This window comes from Polypterus senegalus, chromosome 8 (assembly GCF_016835505.1).
Source record: "Polypterus senegalus isolate Bchr_013 chromosome 8, ASM1683550v1, whole genome shotgun sequence".
NCBI lineage: Eukaryota > Metazoa > Chordata > Cladistia > Polypteriformes > Polypteridae > Polypterus > Polypterus senegalus.
Window position 1 is genome coordinate 142,692,301 of NC_053161.1, and position 18,978 is coordinate 142,711,278.

At 39.2% G+C, this 18,978-nt stretch overlaps 1 protein-coding gene across 2 annotated transcripts in view; it reads left to right on the forward strand.

Annotated features, from left to right (window-relative positions):
- Positions 1-18,978, forward strand: part of LOC120534343 (ovochymase-2-like) — a 108,193-nt gene that overhangs the window by 49,445 nt on the left and 39,770 nt on the right. For both annotated transcript variants that reach the window (XM_039761867.1, XM_039761868.1), the window contains exons 19-22: positions 990-1,179; positions 1,673-1,815; positions 4,231-4,372; positions 4,453-4,500. In XM_039761867.1, coding sequence (XP_039617801.1) covers positions 990-1,179; positions 1,673-1,815; positions 4,231-4,372; positions 4,453-4,500 — 523 coding nt within the window. The remainder of the gene's footprint in view (positions 1-989; positions 1,180-1,672; positions 1,816-4,230; positions 4,373-4,452; positions 4,501-18,978) is intronic.

An 18,978-nucleotide genomic window follows, 5' to 3' on the forward strand; every position in this document is an offset into this window, starting at 1 on the left:
AAAAACCTGCAGCCACTGTGGCCCTCCTGGACTATGATTGAGGACCCCTGAGATAGACCAAACATAACATCTTTGAATTTTCATCTCTGCTTTCATTGTTTGCATTGGTTTTATAAGTATCTGTTCTAACTGTATAAACCATTTTTGCTGTAGCAGTTTCTCTCCTGATTTCCTGGTTACTTCTATCTTGTGTTAAAATGCCACCTAGGAAGCAAGGATCCACTTGCATGATATTTTAAGTGACATTTTGTCAGTGCTTTGTCTTTTGTAAGAACTTTTTTTTTTTTTTTTTCTCTCTTGCAATTTTAGTTTGTCCCTTCTCCACTGTTTTCTACTCTGACATTACTGTAGTTCCTCATCACTTTCACCAATAAATATATTATCTGCAAATTGAACATTGGTAACATTGACACCTCCTACCCATATTACTTTCCTCTAGCAAAAGAACACATATCTTGTCATATTCCTTATAACTTCCATTCTTCATATTCACACTTGTTTCTTAATTGTTGCTTGTTCCCATTATAGATTAATTACTAATCAAATCTTGTATCAAGTTGAAGACTTTTTAAAATGTTTAACACTTAATGTTTCAAATGCCTTTGTGTAATCAGTGAGGCATATATGCAGTATCCTTTACGTTTCTTTTGCTTGTTCAATTAAATGTCTTAGAAACATAATTTTTATTTACCTTCCACAAATCCATGCTGCACCTCAAACTTCACTTCTGATCTTGACTTCCCATCTGTTTAATATAACCCTTAACTCTTACCTAGGTGTTTTTCTTCCCCTATCTAGTCAAACTTAGAATTTCAAAATAGGTTGAGCTTTACTTGTGAAATAAGTAATGTAAATGTTTTTCTGTGTTCATCATAATTAATAATGTCCTTGAGAATTTAAATGGTCTAAAGCATATTGCACACTTGCATGCAGTCTGCATAGTCTTTGCACCACTGCTAGTTTCAAGTCTCCATGTGTTTGCTTTGTAGGTCCTGGAGGTGTTGGATATCCTAATGCATCCTAACTTCACCCTGTACAATTCAGAATATAACATTGCTATGGTAAAAGTGCAGGAAGTTATTGTTGATGAATATGTTAGCCCAGTATGTCTTCCTGACAGAGATAATACATTGGAGCCCTCTTCAATCTGTATCCTAACTGGAAGAGGTATATTAGATGGTAGGTATAAGTGATAGCCTGAAGGTCTTTTTTTTTTTTGTTTTTTTTTTGCCTCTTAGAAAAGAATACCTGCAGTCTAGTCAGGAAGTTGGCAGTCCAGCCCAGCCAGATAAACTGAGTGGGTTAGGCCAAGGGTATACCTTATACACCATGCTAATCCTAATACTTTGTGTTTTTTTTTTTTCCTGTTTATGGGCGTGTTTTGTTGGGGAGGTGGAAATCTAGCCTTTTTGAAGGATTCCTATTCAAAGTGAAGAACCTAAGCCGAGTAAGATCAATCTTTAGATCAAGACTAAAACAAGAAGTTTTTGATGGGATTTATTATTGTTTTAGTTGTATTGGCTATTATCAAGCTCATGTCTACAGCAGAATTTGTTGGTATATATGTGTATAGATTTGTTTTGTCTAGTTAGGTGTATCATTACTGAAGAATGCTTGTAGATAAGTGAATTCATGTCTGATGTAACAAACCCCCAACCCCTTCTCATTTAAGGACAACTGGTTAGTAGGTTGCAGCAATGTTATCTTCCAATACATGACTCTAACATTACTTCAGAGTCCATGGGAACTGGCAAGATAAGCAACACAATGCTGTGTGCAGGCTTTCCTGGTTCTGAGATTACAGCTTTTAGTCAGGTATGTAGTAATTTTTAAGATGATGGTATATTCGCAAACATTTGTTTCTATGAGTGGGAATCAAGTTAAAATTTTCATATTTGTAAAGGTTCCATTCCACTGGCAAGACATTTGCTCATGTGGCTTTGTCTCAAATGCATTTGTCTTTGCAGTGGGCTCTCACCATTTCTGTTCTGTTCCATTCTCAGTCATTGGTGATATTGCATGTTTCTTTTCATTAGAAATGTTAGCATCATTTTTGATTATTCCCTTTTTGATTCATAATACATAAATCCTATTTTCTACCTCTGCAACATATGTTGTGTACAGGTCCTTTTTCTCTCGTCTTAGTGTTCAACCTCTCCTACAACTCATCATACACTTTTTCTTTAGCCTTCGCCACCTCTCTTCACCTTGAGCCTTATCTCCTTGTACTCCTTTCTACTTTCTTCATCTCTCTGACTATCCCACTTCTTTGCCAACCCCTTACTCTGCATACTCTTCTGTACTTCCACAAAGAGGTTTCCTTTTCCTCTGTCCAGATGTTATGCCAAGCACCCTCCTTGCTGTCATCCTTATTACTTGTACTATAGTTGCCCAGCTATCTGGCAGCTCTTCACTGTCACCCAGTGCCCGTCTTACCTCCACTCTGAACTCAACCTTGCAGTCTTCCTTCTTCAGCTTCCACCATCTCCTCCTCTTGATCTTCGTCATCCTGCAGGCCACCATCCTGTGCTGCTTAACTACATGTTCTCCTGTCAACACTTTGTAGTCTATGGTCTCCTTTAGACTGACTAGACTGACCCTCCTGCATATGATATAATCAACCTGTATGCATCTTCCTCCACTCTTGAACGTCACCCTATGTTCCACTCTCTTCTTAAAATACGTATTCACCACAGCCATGCCCATCCTTTCTCACAAAATCTACTACCATCAGACCTTCTGTATTCCTTTCCTTGACACCATGCCTACCCATCACCTCCTCATTTCCTCTTTTTCCTTCACCAACATTTTCAATGAAATTTCTCTCTCACTTGCATACACTCTTCACCACTTCATCCAACTTGGTTAGAAATCTTCTTTCTCCTACATCGAATATCCAGCTTGTGGGGCATATGCACTAACAACATTCATTATCACACCTTCAGTTTCCAGCTTAATAATCACTATGTCCAACATTCTTTTCCACTCCAAAGCACTCTTCACATACTGTTCCTTCAGGATAACCACTACCCAATTTCTCCTCCCATCTAGTCCATGATAGAACAATTTGAACCAACCTACGATCCACCTAGTCTCCCTTCCCTTCAATTTAGTCTCTTGCAAAAACATTATATCGATCTTCCTTCTCTCCATCACATCCGCTAACTCTCTTGCCTTACCAGTCATAACTGCCAACATTCAAAGTTCCTACCCTCGCTTCCACTCTCTTTACCTTCTTCACCTCCTGCCTCTGGACATGCCTTCCTGCTCTTCTACTTCAGCCAACATTAGCCCAATTACGGCAGCACCCTGTTGGCTAACAGTATTGGTGTCGGCCATTGTTAATGTGACCTCGACCAGTCTGGCATGAAAAAATCTGTATTGTTGTTCACATTACGAAGGGCATCTGGGATAAAATTTTGCCAGATAATGTAACCCTCCCTATTTATATGGGTCTGGGACTGGCACAAAAACACTAGTTTGTGCATTCCATGTGTTCCCTTGTGTAACTCATTAATTGATTTTATCCACACACAGCTTAATACCTAAACTGCCTTTTGTGATCTGCTTTAGACACCACTCAAAAATGTTTGTGGAAGAGGAGTTTGAGACAAAAGTACCATAGTTTTTGTGAAGTTAACATTACTAAAAATGCATTGAAATATGCGTTTTACCCAATTAATTTCCGCAAAACCACATTGTGGAGAGATTGGAGTTCCATAAGGGTTTTGCAGAAGGGTTTGGCAACACCACTCACATTTCCAAAAGAATGTAGTTGGTGCATTTTTGCAATCCTTTGTGTATTTGTCAAGGGTTTTATCAATAGACTTTGATAGAGATCAGATAATGGCATTCACACTATCCCGTTTTATGGGATAAGCATGGTGTAGGAATCTTTTGCCAGTGTGGAATTTATTGTGGGTTTTTTCCTTGTTCAGTAACCCTTGTTTAGTAAAAGAATATGCAGTTTTTGGTTTTTTTTTTTTTTTATTTATTTAATATATCGGACAGGAAGTTCGGGGTAGTTCAGCAAGAAGAGGAGTTAGACTGTTCTTTATAGGGTTACAAATGAAGAGCGTATGCCTTTTTAAAATGTTTTCAATTGTAGATATTCACATGAACCTAATGGCTATATTCTAGATCACTGGAACTGCAAATGTCCGAAGTTTATTATACATAGCTAAAATTTCAGTGCATTTCTATTTATTTAATTATTTTGTCCTTTTGCAGGGTGAAGTGGGAGATCCTCTAGTGTGTCTAAAAGATGGTAAATACACCCTGTATGGGCTACAGAGTGGTCTGACCTGTGGAGAAGGGTCTTGGCTGTTCAGTCGTGTTAGAGTTATGTTAGACTGGATTGAAGCAGTACAGGGTAAATTTGCAATATGCTTTGAGCACCAGGCTTAATAAAGAAAAGCCTGGTTTTGTCTTATTTTATTCTTTTATTTATAGCCAAAGAATCTGTTATTCCTGATAACGTGGCAACCTTGGATTCTGGAGGTAGGCAATATTACAAAGCTCATCTTAATGCTATTAAATAAGCACTGAAGTATTTTTCTCAATGTTTATACAAGGACTGGCTGTATATGCTGCATGAAATCATTCTGCTGTAATCCAACAGCTTCAAAATTAAATGCATCACACCAAACCTAATAAAACCTGTTTGTATGGAGAAGAGAAAACAATAATGCAGTTTTATTTTCTGCTGAAAAAACCTGCTGAAAGTAGCCAGTATTTTTCGTATTAGTAATCCTTGCTTTGGATGAAGGTGAACTCATACACTTTGTTTACCATGTGGATCGTTAGTTCAAATAGGGTATTTAATGCCTTTGTGTCAGTTTTCATAAAGCAATTATTCATAATTCTGGGAATGTTTTAGTATAATCAATCCATTAATGTTCCACTGTTGTCCTTACACCAAGTCCTGTATTGGAGGGGTGTGTATTAGTGGGAACCCTGGTTTAACAGTTCACTTAGAAGCCTTGCCAGTTTCAGACAATTTGTAAATCCAAATTTGACAAATTAGGGACCATTCATTTCATCAAGCCTGTTTAGCTAATAGCTAAGCTGTCCCAATATCTTGTCCAAATTCTTAAAGGTTGCCAAGGTTTCTGCTTCAACTACATCGCTCAGTAGTTTGTTCCAGAGTCCCACAACTTTGCTTGAAGAAGTACTTCCTGGCTTCAGTTTTAAATGCATTTCCCCTTAATTTCCATTAATGTTTGAGTACACATTCACCATTAAGCTGTAGGAATGTTGCTGAATCTACTTTATCAATGACCTTTGAGGATTTTAAATACACAGTACAGCACCCCATACTGTAGGCGCTTTCCATTCTCTATGCCTCCAACCTTTTACAAATAGAAGGCAAGTTACAGAAGAATACAAACTACAACCAAAACCAAACCCCATACAGCTTCCACGACTTAAAGTACTTTCTCACCTCTTCTGCACGCAACCAGTACTGTTCTAACCTAGCACTTCAGGCTCTTGGTTTAATTTAATCGCATTTCTTCCATTGATTTCATTCTATTTTTCCACTCTTTCTGCTTTCCGTCTTGTGTTTTGTGGAGAAAAAAAATTTGACTTCCACATTTCATTGTCTCTAACTTTTTTTTCACCCTTTGAGTACTGGATGAATACATATTTATGTGAAAGCACACATCAAATGCTCCTATTTGCAATCAATTGAAGCCTCAAGCATATGGTGCTACATGTTAAATTCATATTAGTTATTTATATTGGTGGACTTTATCCCTTTTTAAACCCCTTTTTAATTGAAGGTCCACATTTTCCACTAGTATATTAACTGTTTTTATTGTTTAACTTTGTGCAATTTAACTACCACGTTGCCTTACACTTGGCATGAGGTTGAATCCGTCCGTCCATCCATCCATTATCCAACCCGCTACATCCTAACTACAGGGTCATGGGGATCTGCTGGAGCCAATCGCAGCCAACACAGGGCGCAAGGCAGGAAACAAACCCCAGGCAGGGCGCCAGCCCCACCGCAGGTCACGTGCGCACGTATACGCTAGGGACAATTCAGAATTGCAAATGCAACTAACCTGCATGTCTTTGGACTGTGGGAGGAAACCAGAGTACCCGGAGGAAACCCACGCAGACACGGGGAGAACATGCAAACTCCATGCAAGGAGGACCCGTGAAGCGAACCCGGGTCTCCTAACTGCGAGACAGCAGCGATGAGGTTAAATCCTTACTATCAAAAGGTGTTTTTTTTTTTTTTAAATTGCATATTTGCAGCATCTAGGCTCTAAGACAAGACTGTGACAAATATTTATGAGGAGTTGTGGAAGAATAAGTTTAGGGTAATGCAGCTTATATCTTAAAGAAAAGAAATGGCATAAAGGGTTACATGTCAGAAACCTTTTCAGGCATGTGAGAAGGTCAGATAGGGGTCAAGTGAACAACAAAATGTACTGAAAAATGACTAAGAAATTTGCAGATGTCCATTCTGCTTGTTTACAGGACAATTGTTATATGCACAAATATCAAGGGTGGTAGCTCATCTCAAAAGGTACAAGAACCACCAGAATATAATAGACTAGACTTATTTATATAAGTCGATTGGGTGTAAACCAACGAACCAACCAGAGTAAATGTATGCATTGATTGACACTTTATGTAAATTCAATAGTTTATAAAATGAACCTCTCTTCTTTGTTTCTCCTATCATTCTGATCATGCTGTAACAAACTGCTTTAGAAGAATTCTCCCTCCTGAGGCATTTTTCTGAGGAGTAATTAAACTGTTAGAGGATGATTCTTTAAGATGTTAAATTTCTACCACAATTTTTGGTGCCCAGTGTTAAGGCGTTCCGTACTCTGGACGGAACTCCCAGCAGAATCATAAAAGATACAAAGCTGAAGAAGATAATTATGGTGCGTCTGAAATTGGGACTGACTTGTTCCAGTCTACACGGCACTTCCCTTCGGAGAACACTATCTTCGGACCTGAAACGGTAGGAGATGGCATGTTCACCCGTTCTTTTGAGGATAAGGCTCTGGGTTAGACGTCATGTCGTCTAGGAGTGTTTTGCTTAGAGTTAGAGTATAATAATTGAATAGTAAACCATTTACATAGTATGTGGAAAATTGTAACTGGTAAGGAAAAGAACAGGACTTAGATTTAAGGTAAGATTTTTTTGTCAAGTATAGTTTTGTATGGTTTGTTTCCTATGTAGAGTTTTTATGTTCTCTCTGAAAATAAATGAGTTTGTATCTTTGTTTTATTTTGTGCCGGGCATAGTGTGTAAAGAAATGGATGTTTTGATGTGCAGCAAATTTAAATAAATGTTACATGTTGGAAGAATTACTTTGTGTCTGAAAATGTTGTTCTGTGCCTAAGAAATGTGTTAATGGGACATTGTCTGAAATGTACTTGTATTTAACTGAATGTTAAATGTGCGCACAAATTTAGAAATATCTGATAAAGTTCTGGATCTGAGTTAATTTGGGTTAAAATGTGATTTTTGAAAATGTGTAATATTTAATAAAATAAACTTCTCCACCTATATAAAACATCTTTCCTTCAAGCCCTGATCAAGTCTTAGGGGAAAAATGTTCTTTGATAATTTTAAAATTTAAAGCAGACAATTTCTTTCAAGGATAAAATGCTGCTGGGTGGTGTGTGTGTGTGAGAAGATGCATATTTGTTATGGACATTTGTTTTAAATGCTTTCCATCAGTTAGGTTATTGAAGTAAGGGTGATATGGTGACGCAGTGGTTGGCACTGTGGCCCAGAAACAGCAAATGAAGGTTCAAACTTATATATTCTCTGCATGGAGCAAAATAAGTGTAAGCAATGAAGAGAAAGAGAGTGTAAATGCTTTAAATAGTAGATGCTAAATGATAAAACTTGAATAAGTTTAAATGTGTTAGACAGTTTGAGTATGTTGTGCAATGTGAAAGATCTCAGTGAGAGAAGTATATGTGAAGGAATTTAAGTGAGTTTGGCAATATGTTTGGTTAAAGACAATATGTGAAAATATGTGCTGTTTGAAATGATGAGGAAATTGATAAAAGTGTGCATAAATGTTTTGAATTTTAAACTTGAATATGAATATGATTAGGTCCAATGTAACATTTCCAGATTTAGTATAAATGTGTGTGTGCCTTTTGAGTACTGGACATACTCAGATGGAAATAAAGTTCTTCTTTTAGCAGTTTTAAATTAAATTTTAAAGTTTAAAACAAAAAAAAAAAAAAAAACACTCTTCTCTAGGATTTCAAGAGAGCTGGTAATGAGCAGTGGCTTCCAGTCAAGGTAGTTTTCTATACTAAGATATGCTATACAAAGGGGGTTAACTAACAAAAAGGGTAGACTGTAGTTTTTCTACAGATCAACACTCTGGAGAAGCTGCAAGAAGCATCTCGAGATGATATCAACGAAAAAGCATGAATAAACTACTAGTCTTAACAGGAGGTTATGGGTAAAAGAAATCAATATAATTAAGCATAGCTAAATTTTTTGTTTCAAACTATTTTATTTAGAGAACTGTAAGTAATTATTTAGAGAACTGTAAGCAGTGATATGATACACTAATTACCATAACAGCATTTTTAAATAAAAAAACACTCTAATGATAAAGATTCCGGATACTTGTTAAATTCTGAAGCCATAGGTAAAAATGTATATCAATAGAATTAGTAAAATATTAGCCTAAAGAAAAATAGCTGGGATAGGAATATAGAAACTATTTTGCTTTTTAGATTAAAAGTTGAGAGGTAATATGTACTTTAAAATTGTAACTTTAGCAATAATTGTAAAGGACTTTGTGAGGAAATAAAATATATTTTATATGAATTACCTTGCTAGCCTTAGACGGAGAAATATGTTTGTTTTGTAAATTTAAATTCTATGGCTGCATATACTAGAAAAGGGAATGTGGAGCTTAACTCTTTTAGTTTATTTTTATCTTATTTCTAGAAATAAGAATTTGCTACTGCATTGTGTAGAATCTGCTTGCTGTGCTGACTGAGAGATGTTCTCTGGAGGATGCTGAAGTTATGTTACCATCCATTATTCTATGAAAAGGGGGAACAAAAAGTGCCTACCCAGATTCTAGCTCAAGGGTGACGGTTGAAGTCCTTTCTAATTCCTACAGGAACCTCCACAGAACATTGTTTGTTTTGTGTTGTTTTTTTTTTGGTTTTTTTAACCTAATAACCTCCAAACCACTCTACTTTCTCTTTTACTTTGTTTGGCACTTCTGGGCATATGTCGTCTTAGAAGAGTTATGACATTTGGCTCTTGTAATATTAATGAGACTGGTTTCAGGGTTCTTACTGACTGATACCCTCCTGCTCCACATTCCCTATGAGGAGGGGATAGGTTGATAACCTTTGCTATTCTACAAATAACTTTGTAAAAATTATGTTCCAATATTTTGAGACCTTAGAATGTTTTTCCTTTGGTGTATGTGTGTGTAATATTAAGATTGACTTTATATTATGATTTACTTTTTATGATGAATATGCTTTTAATTGAGTTGGATTCCACAACAATGGCCAAACTAGATACCACTATACAGGAATTTTTTTTTTTTGGTTTTTTGAACGTAATGGTTGCAATGAGTGGAAACTTCTGCATTGTGCTTACCAGCTGCCAAATTCATTTTTGATCATTAAAAACAAATTTCCTAAGAGACAGAGACTGGATTAAATGACCATCTGCTTTACCGCTATTGATGTTTTGGATAAGGAGTACCCCCAATGAAACAGGCCTAATGCTTCATGAGACACTATTTTTGGGATCCATAAGTAACTTTTTCTTTTTAAAATTACAGATGAAGTATTGTAATGCTGAATAATATGGAACAAAACTTTGAAGTCTTTACACCTGCAGGTAAAGCTGTTTTTCCTAGCACGTTGTTTATGACAGCACATGAATTAGAACCTGGAGAGTGAACTGTGCTAAAGATCTGCAGACAAATCACCCATCTACCAGAGAGGGGATCAAGCTGTGTATCAGTCCATTGACCTTTTGACTACTGGACAGCGTACTCAAATTCCAGTCCAAGGGATCACTTTTTCCTGCTGCTAACAACTGAACTGTGCAGGAGTTGGAACCACAACCTAATGTCTGGTTTTTCTGTGGCAGTGTCTTTCAAGGAAGATTTGAATCGTGTAGTTATGGCTGGTATAAGAGGATAGATTATCTGCAATCACTGCAAGGCAATTGAAAACCTTTTCATAATCGATATATATTTATTGAATATTTGTAAGTAATTAATGGAAATACTGTACAATTATTTAAATTGTTTTGAGTTTAACCTGTATAGCAATTGGGTTAGTATAATTTAAAAGAATTGGATAATGTGATTAGCATAACATGGTCAGCACTTAGTATTTTTAGATAGATGTTTCTAGTACATCTGAGTCTATTGATACTTGGTGCAGAAAAAAAAAGGTTTAAGAATTAATGTTTGTATATAATTTGGACTGTTAATTAAAATTTAACACTATTGTCAGCACTACCAGTTAAGTCAGTGCACTTTTAAGCTTTCTTGGTTATTGATTTTAATAACAGAATGGATAATATAGATTTAACGTAAAAGGACACGTGAAGATATAGTTTAAACTTGAGGACTTGAAATAAGCAAAATGTACTATTTGTTTAACTGTTTTTCATGAAGAATGTGAATTTTATTTTGTAATAGTAATTGATACAGAAGGATGGTACAAATTTGAATATTAATGTATTAGGAACTTTTTATTGGGTTTTAAGGTTTAAATGTGCTAAATTAGATACAGGGGTTGGTACAAACCTTTTAAAGCTTGTAGAACATGGTATAATCGAAATGAAGTTTGCCAGATAGTGTGAACAGTGATTTTTAGGAACTGGGGTGATTAGTGCCACATAGACAAATAGATGGTGGCAAAACGGGACCAATTATTATAGCTTTTTGGGCCCATGTAATATAGAAGACAGCAAAACAAAGTAATAATTCAACACAACAGACATGGAGTGTTTTGTGCATGGAGTAGTGAGTGTGCAGTTTGTTGGTTTGTATCTGGGCTTTCCAATTACACAACAAGTATCCCAGCTGGTGGCAGATGACTTTGAATCTTTGATACAGCCCTTGCAATTTTAACCTGACCTTGACATAAGCCAGTGGCTTGCATTAATGAGAGTAGTGCTGACATCTTCTGAAGGGAGGATTGACACCTACTTTCAGCAATGTAGCTGTTTTTATGTAACAAAGGTGATCATCTAATTTAAGATCACAGAAGGTTGTAAATGGGGGGCAACTTTTGTGGAGCATGGTTGTGTACATCAGGACTCTATATCAGGTTATTGACATACAGTGGAACCTCGGTTCACGACTATAATTCGTTCCAAAACTCGTAAACCTGGTCGTAAACCGAGTTGGTCGTGAACCAAAGCGATTTCCCCCATAGGATTGTATGTAAATACAATTAATCCGTTCCAGACCATACGAACTGCATGTAAATATTTTTTTTAAAGATTAAGCACAAATATAGTTAGTTACACCATAGAATGCACAGTGTAATAGTAAACTAATTTAAAAACATTGAGTAACACAAAACACCCAGGCTCTCTGCTCAGCTGCAGGAGCAGTCTCGCTCGCTCGCTCTCTCTCTCTCTCTCTCTCTCTCTCTCTCTCTCTCGTGCAGGCAGGCACGTCTGACCGAGAACAATGCAACACGTGCGGAAATCATCGGCGTGCACAAACCGAAAGGGAAACTGGCTTGTTTGTATATAGAGTGTGTGGTCGTGAACCGAGGCAAAAGTTTGGCAAATTTTTTGGTCGTGAACCGAGTTGTACGTGTACCGAGACATTTGTGAACCGAGGTTCCACTGTATACATAATTGGCAACATAAACTTGACACATTTTGAAGTTTTCAGGTAAATAGTTGTGATGTTTGTTGCTGCCAACAATAATAAATGATCTGACCATTGATGAAAAATAAAGGACTAGTTACACTTTTGTGAATTAAGATGGCTAATGTTTGTTGGATAAGAAGGAAATCAAATAGTTGTTTACAATGTGTTATCATACTTGAAAGTTATGGGACACAAATCTGAAATTTATAGGGGAAAGCATGTAATGCAAGTATACTCTGAGGAAAATGAACTTTGATACATGTTATGTTCACTATTATTGATTTTATTAGCTACTAGCAGAATACTCGCGCTTCGCAGCGGAGAAGTAGTGTGTTAAAGAAGTTATGAAAAAGAAAAGGAAACATTTTAAAAATAACGTAACATGATTGACAATGTAATTGTTTTGTCACTGTTATGAGTGTCGCTGGCATATCTATATCTATACTAATAAAAGGCAAGCCCTCACTCACTGACTGACTGACTCATCACTAATTCTCCAACTTCCCGTGTAGGTAGAAGACTGAAATTTGGCAGGCTTATTCCTTACAGCTTACTTACAAAAGTTAAGCAGGTTTCATTTCGAATTTCTACACGTAACGGTCGACAACGTCTGCCATGTTGAACTTTCTTATTTATGGCCCCATCTTCACGAAAGTTGGTAGGCGGCTTCCCTGCGCTAACCAAAACCGATGTACGTACTTATTTCGATGGTATGACGCCACTGTCGGCCGCCATATTGAATTTTCCAAATGTCACTAATTCTCCAACTTCCCGTGTAGGTGGAAGGCTAAAATTTGGCAGGCTCATTCCTTACAGCTTCCTTACAAAAGTTAAGCAGGTTTCATTTAGAAATTCTACGCGTAACGGTCGACAACGTCCGCCATGTTGAACTTTCTTATTTTTGGCCCCATTTTCATGAAATTTGGTAGGTGGCTTTCCAGCGCTAACCGAAACCAATGTACGTACTTATTTCAAGATTATGATGCCACTGCCGGCCGCCATATTTAACTTTTCAACGGTCTTTGTTACTTATGGGCCCATCTTCAAGAAATTTGGTACGCGGGTTCCCAACGCTAACTGAATTCTACTTACGTACATATATACGTTCATAGCCTGCAGCTCGGTCACCATGTGAGGTGGCATTGGGTCCCCCATCCCAATGCCTCCCACGTTGTTGGCTGCCTGCCTATATAAGGCCGTCCGTCGCTTCGGTCTCTACATTCCCTTTCTTGCTTTGCCACGGGATTCACGTCTCCCTGCTCATAACTACAGCCTTTTTATTTAATCCACGGCTTCTCCACTGTTTTATTGTTCGTTTATTACAATTATAGTTGTTGTTGTAGGTATTTTAGACTTACTTTACATTGTTCAGGTATTCATTTCCTTTATCATTCCAAACGTACCCACATTAACATGTCTATCGAGGTGATCACCATCGATCAAAGAACTGTCACTTACCGAGTGGTTTCCATTCTCTTTGTTACATATTGCACGGCCATATCAGGCTCAGTCTTGATATCTGGAGGAACATTGTGTCTTATGTATTGAATGACTGGGACAGGTTCAAGGTGTGGACTGATGACGGTACAGGAGATAATTATTCTACACAGGAGCACTATAAGAGTGAAATGCTTAAGCCCTTCACCTGTGATTCTGCATGTGAGTTGATGGCTGCCGCTGAATTGTTCGGTTGTCGCTTTCAAGTGTACCGAAATGGCCAAATAATTTACACCTTTCGACAACTGCCAATGCCACTTAAACATCTTAGATTCACAGGTGACGATTTCAGTAGTGGACACTTTGATGTTTATGAATGTTTAAATTCTCAAAAGCTGGATGTGATTTTATCGATGAAATCGGTTGTATACTTACAACGCTTGACAGATGCCGAATGTCACTTCAACACAAGTCCTGCAAATACTGTCGTAACTGAAACAAACCATGAAACTCAAACCGATTATGACAGCAGCAATTCAAGCTGTGAGATTTCACACAAGATTACTTTTCACATGGCTGCAAAGCGCGGGTATTTTGCTAGAGTGTGTCTCTCTATCTCTCTCTCCTCTCTCTCTCGGTGCCAGAATTCATTGAGGAAGAAAAATTAAAAACATTATTTTTACAAAATCTTTATCTATCCATTCCTAAATAATTAAATGGGCAGGCTATTTCGTATCCATGCAATACGCTGCTTGTTAAAACGGATGACTCCTAATCTTACGAGCACTTAGTGCTGCATGGGTATTATGAACTGTCGTATCTGTTCAAGTTCTATTTAAATTTTAAATATAAGTAATTTTTATTTGGTCGACAGAAATATGTTTAGTAGGAATGAAAGTTAAATTTAATCATCATTGCATAAATTTTTCTTCTCCATAGAAATTAAAAGACTAAATCTAACTTCCATTCCTACCAAAGATATTTCTGGCGACTAAATAGAACCTACTTATATCCAAAATCGAGCTATTGAGCTGTCTCCTGCCTGTCTGCCTGAATAAGTCACCCTCGCTTCGCTCTTACTTTTTTACTGTTCATTTAATCATGGCTAGTCGCGGAAAAATTATAACATGGAAGGAGGATTACACGGAGTATGGCTTTACCAAAACAATTATTGATGGCGAATAAAGTATCTATTATTCATAAAGCTTCAATTGGTGATCTGTTTTTCTGCATTAACCTCATATTTTTTTCATACTTCTTCTCAAACCAAGGGGGTGCGAGGGTAAAATGAACCGGGAAGCGCTGATTGATATAGAATACATTGAAATATTTTTACTGTCAAATAATGCAAACAGTACGCGGCACGTGCTTCGCCCTAATTCTGGGCTCATCAGGCAGTACACAATCACTGCACCCCTTCTCTATATTACTTTTGAGAATGCAACGTATAGTTTTGTCTAATAGGAAAGCAATCTTGCCTGAAATCAATGGCAACCTTTTGTAGGGTGTGTCCCTGAGACTTATTAATTGTCATCGTGAAGCAGAGCCTTACTGGAAATTTGAGGTATTTCAATTGAAATGGGAGATCAGAGTGTATAACGGTGACGCGAGGAATACATTGAGTATTGAGAAACTCTAGAGACAGCGTGTGTATTAACTTGTGGATTTTTCTGTGAGTATTTGGTGGCAGTGTGACGAAGTTGCTTCGGAAGACGGCGTTAGCCGCGGAGCTCAGCTCAGAGCGAAATGAGATGAATGGGAGGGGAGATGATGACGTGACTCCCCCACCTGCCTTAATTGTCAATCCCCCCACAAACACAGTCTCTTGGAATTTGTATAAGCACAGCCGATCACCAGCAATTTGAACTTAGTTACAAAGTGATCAAAACTGTCGTTTATACCCTGCGTCCTCTCATTAAACTTGTATCCCGCATTAGCCGTGGGCATGACAAACGCCAGCAGCAGCCTGTCTATGAACTTAATTTAAACTTTAGGTTTACACCGTGCTTTGTTTCCGAAGTAGCTGCAGTCATGAATATGCTTGTACAGTATGTGTCACTCGCTCGTAATGCGTTGACAGTCAGTTCACGTGATTACGTGGGGGGCGTGATGATGTCACACGAAACTCCACCCCCCACGGCCATCGAGCTCAATTCCATTACATTATATGGAGAAAAATAGGTTCCAGTTATGACCATTACGTGTAGAATTTCGAAATGAAACCTGCCCAACTTTTGTAAGTAAGCAGTAAGGAATGAGCCTGCCAAATTTCAGCCTTCCACCCACACGGGAAGTTGGAGAATTAGTGATGAGTCAGTGAGTGAGTCAGTGAGGGCTTTGCATTTTATTAGTATAGATTACTAATTTGTGTGATTTAGGTATCATTAATTTGTAATTTATCTTGGGTATTAATGATTTCCATGGATTTATTTTCCCAAATTTAGCTAGCCAGGAGTCTACTTCTTGTTAGTCCCTAAAGTGGGAACATATTTAGTATACATGTTTTATACACATTGGGAATTTAATTACAGTAGGAAACTGGTCCTTACAGTTTTAGTGGGACTTTAAGACATCCCAAAGGGTGGAATGTGGAAGAATAATTTTTGTGTAACATAGCTTTCATCATAGCATGAAGGGTTAATACATGTCAGAAACCTTTGCAGGCATGTCAGGAGGCCAGATAGTGTTCAAGTGAACAACAAAATGTACTGAAAGGTGACTAGGAAATCAGCAGATGTCCTGTAAACAAGTAGAATGGACAATAGTTATCTGCACAAATATCAGGGTTGAAAAGGTTCTTTCTTTCATAAGAGGTTAAATATCTAGCACAGAGTGGTTTATTGAAATTCACATGCCAAATGTGAGTGGCCACTTAAGATTTATATAGCAGTTTAACTTTTAAACTAAGTAGTTAGTCTTCATCAGTTAATTAAAAAATATAAGGGGAAAGTTTTTCTATTAAAAATGAAAAGGTAAAAGATGTACTTCTAGTACATGCTAATGCTGAATGTTGTCTTTTTCGTAGGCATTATTGGAGCTGCTTGTTGCACAATTAGGCCTCAAAGTGATCATCAATAAGAGCTGAATGGAATTTTGATTCTTGTATCTTCGTATGAGAGAATGGGGTCTCCCAGAGAGAGGTCACCTGAGGAAATGTGGCTATTTCAGAAGTACTTGTTCTCCTTTTGGGGCACTTGTCTGTTGCACACATGTTCAAAATCTTTTTAATGTTCTTCTTAGCTTTTAATTTTGGCACAGTGCTATTCAGCAGTGCTAGAATTGCACATTCAACATCTCTAGTGTCCTCAGCTTTTTCTGTAGAAAATGAGAAGTATAAATACTAAAACTGGTTTCAGCATTGCAAAATCAAAGAAACGCCCATCAGATTCTAATGCTGTACTTTGTTTGCTCAGTATTGTACCGACCCGTGGTGGAGTCTTTAAAGATTTTAGAGCCGAACTCTGCCGTGCACCTCTCCCAAGCTGTCGGCTAGCGGATTGCCAGCATTATGCACACAGCTGCACCCAGCTCTTTAGATAACGAGCACTCGTGTCCCATACACCGCACGACTCCGAGTGTCTCGGCAACATTTGCTTAGATAGAATCTTAGCAATGATACAGCTCTGTCCTGTTGTATCCTTTTATTAACAGTTAGCCAGTATAACAAAGCTTAAAATTCATTGTATAGCCATGGTCAAGGTCATTTACAGAGCCATCTTTCTCATTGATGGTGACTATTTACAATAACAACCACCCCGGACGGCGATAACCCACCCCACTGATTGAGCACAAACACATACAACACTTACAACAAGAAAGACAATTAGGTTATTAAGTTAATTTCGACACAACAATAAGCTTTACATAAATTACCCATAAATTCCCCACAAACTATTTACATAAATTACCCATACGGCACACTCCGCCAGCGCTTGCTGCCGGGTCGTTACACAGCCCCCTCCCAAGAGGGTTAGTGTCCCCACAACCCTACTCATCACAAACAAAATCGAGCAAGTGTCCTGGCCGGCGACGGACACGCTTCAGCCTGCCGGAGGTGCCATTATTCGGGTCAGGCTCAGTCCTGAGACTGTCAATGTCCGTCTCTGCGCCGGGGGTGGAGGTTGGAGAGCGCTTGTATCCTCGAGTCGTTCTTTCTCCGGGGCCAGTGGGTGGTATGGTGCCAACCGGTCCTTGTGCAGCACCACCCGTCTGCCCCGTCCAGGCATTCGGACTCGGAAAACTACCTCCGAAATTTTGTCCAAAATTTCTCCAGGTCCCTGCCAATGATGAGTTAATTTTGGAGACAGTCCCCGTTTCCGTTGCGGGCAAAATACCCACACTTTGTCCCCTGGTTTCAGTGTCGGGCCATGAGCCCGTGTGTCGTAAGCCCGTTTCTGGCGAGCTCCAGCTCCCTCCAAGGCCTCCCTGGCCAGTCGATGAACGGTGTCCAGCCGCTCTTTTAACCACCTAAAATAATCCATTTCGGGCCCACCAACAATCTCAGGCTCAGGGGGCGAGCCAAACACCAAATCCACTGGCGTGCGAAGTTCCCTCCCAAACATCAGCCCCGCTGGTGTGCATTGGCTCGATTCTTGCACTGCTGTCCGATATGCCCACAGGACCAGAGGCAAATGTTGGTCCCAGTCTCGCTGGTGTTGACTGGTCAGGATTGCCAGTTGAGTGGCCAGGGTGCGATTAAATCGCTCGACTAATCCATCACTTTGCGGGTGAAGGGGGGTGGTTCTGGTCTTTTTCACCCCCAGTCGCTGACACACCTCCCTGAACAAACGGCTCTCGAAGTTCCGCCCCTGATCGCTGTGGAGCTCGTCCGGAACTCCAAATCGAGTGAACATTTCATCCACTAGTTTTGAGCCGCTGTGGAGGCACTCTGATCCGGAACTGCATACGCCTCTGGCCATTTGGTGAAGTAATCCATTGCTACCAAAACGAAACGATTTCCGGCTTCCGTTACAGGAAAAGGACCCAGTACGTCCACTCCAATTCTCTCCATGGGTGCCCCGACAAGGTATTGCTGCAATGGCGCGTGAGAACGTTGACCAGGTCCTTTTTGCGCAGTGCAGATGTCACAGCAGTGGACGTGCAGCTCCGCGTCTTGCCGACACCCGGGCCAATAAAACCGCTGCCGTAGTCGACGCACTGTCTTAGCGTTTCCGTAGTGTCCGGATCCAGCTGCTCCGTGGACCCATCGGAGGACCTCGGCGCAAAGCCTGGGGAACCAGCAGTTGTAGTCGGTCAATTCCCCCCCCGGGTGCTTGCCACCGTCTGTAGATTACGCCATCGTGCAACTCCAAGTTGCCCCACTGGGAGTGTAGTAGTTTGAGTTCAGGCCCCTGTGAAGACACGGTTTGCCAGTCGGGACGTTCTTGTGTCTCCAACCAGCCCTTTACCTTTTCTAGCGCTTGGTCGTTCGCCTGTAATTGCCTCAATTGGTCAATAGTGAACGGCTCCCCTACTCCAACAGTGTCATCTATCCTTGCGGATGCTGACGATGGCCCCAGACCCCTTTCTTCCTGTCGGCGGCAATATCGACATTCATTGCTGAGGCATGGACGCCTGGAGAGGGCATCAGCGTTGGCATGCTGCCGTCCCGGTCGGTGCTGTATCTCGAAATCATATTCCTGTAGAATCTCCATCCACCTTGCCACCT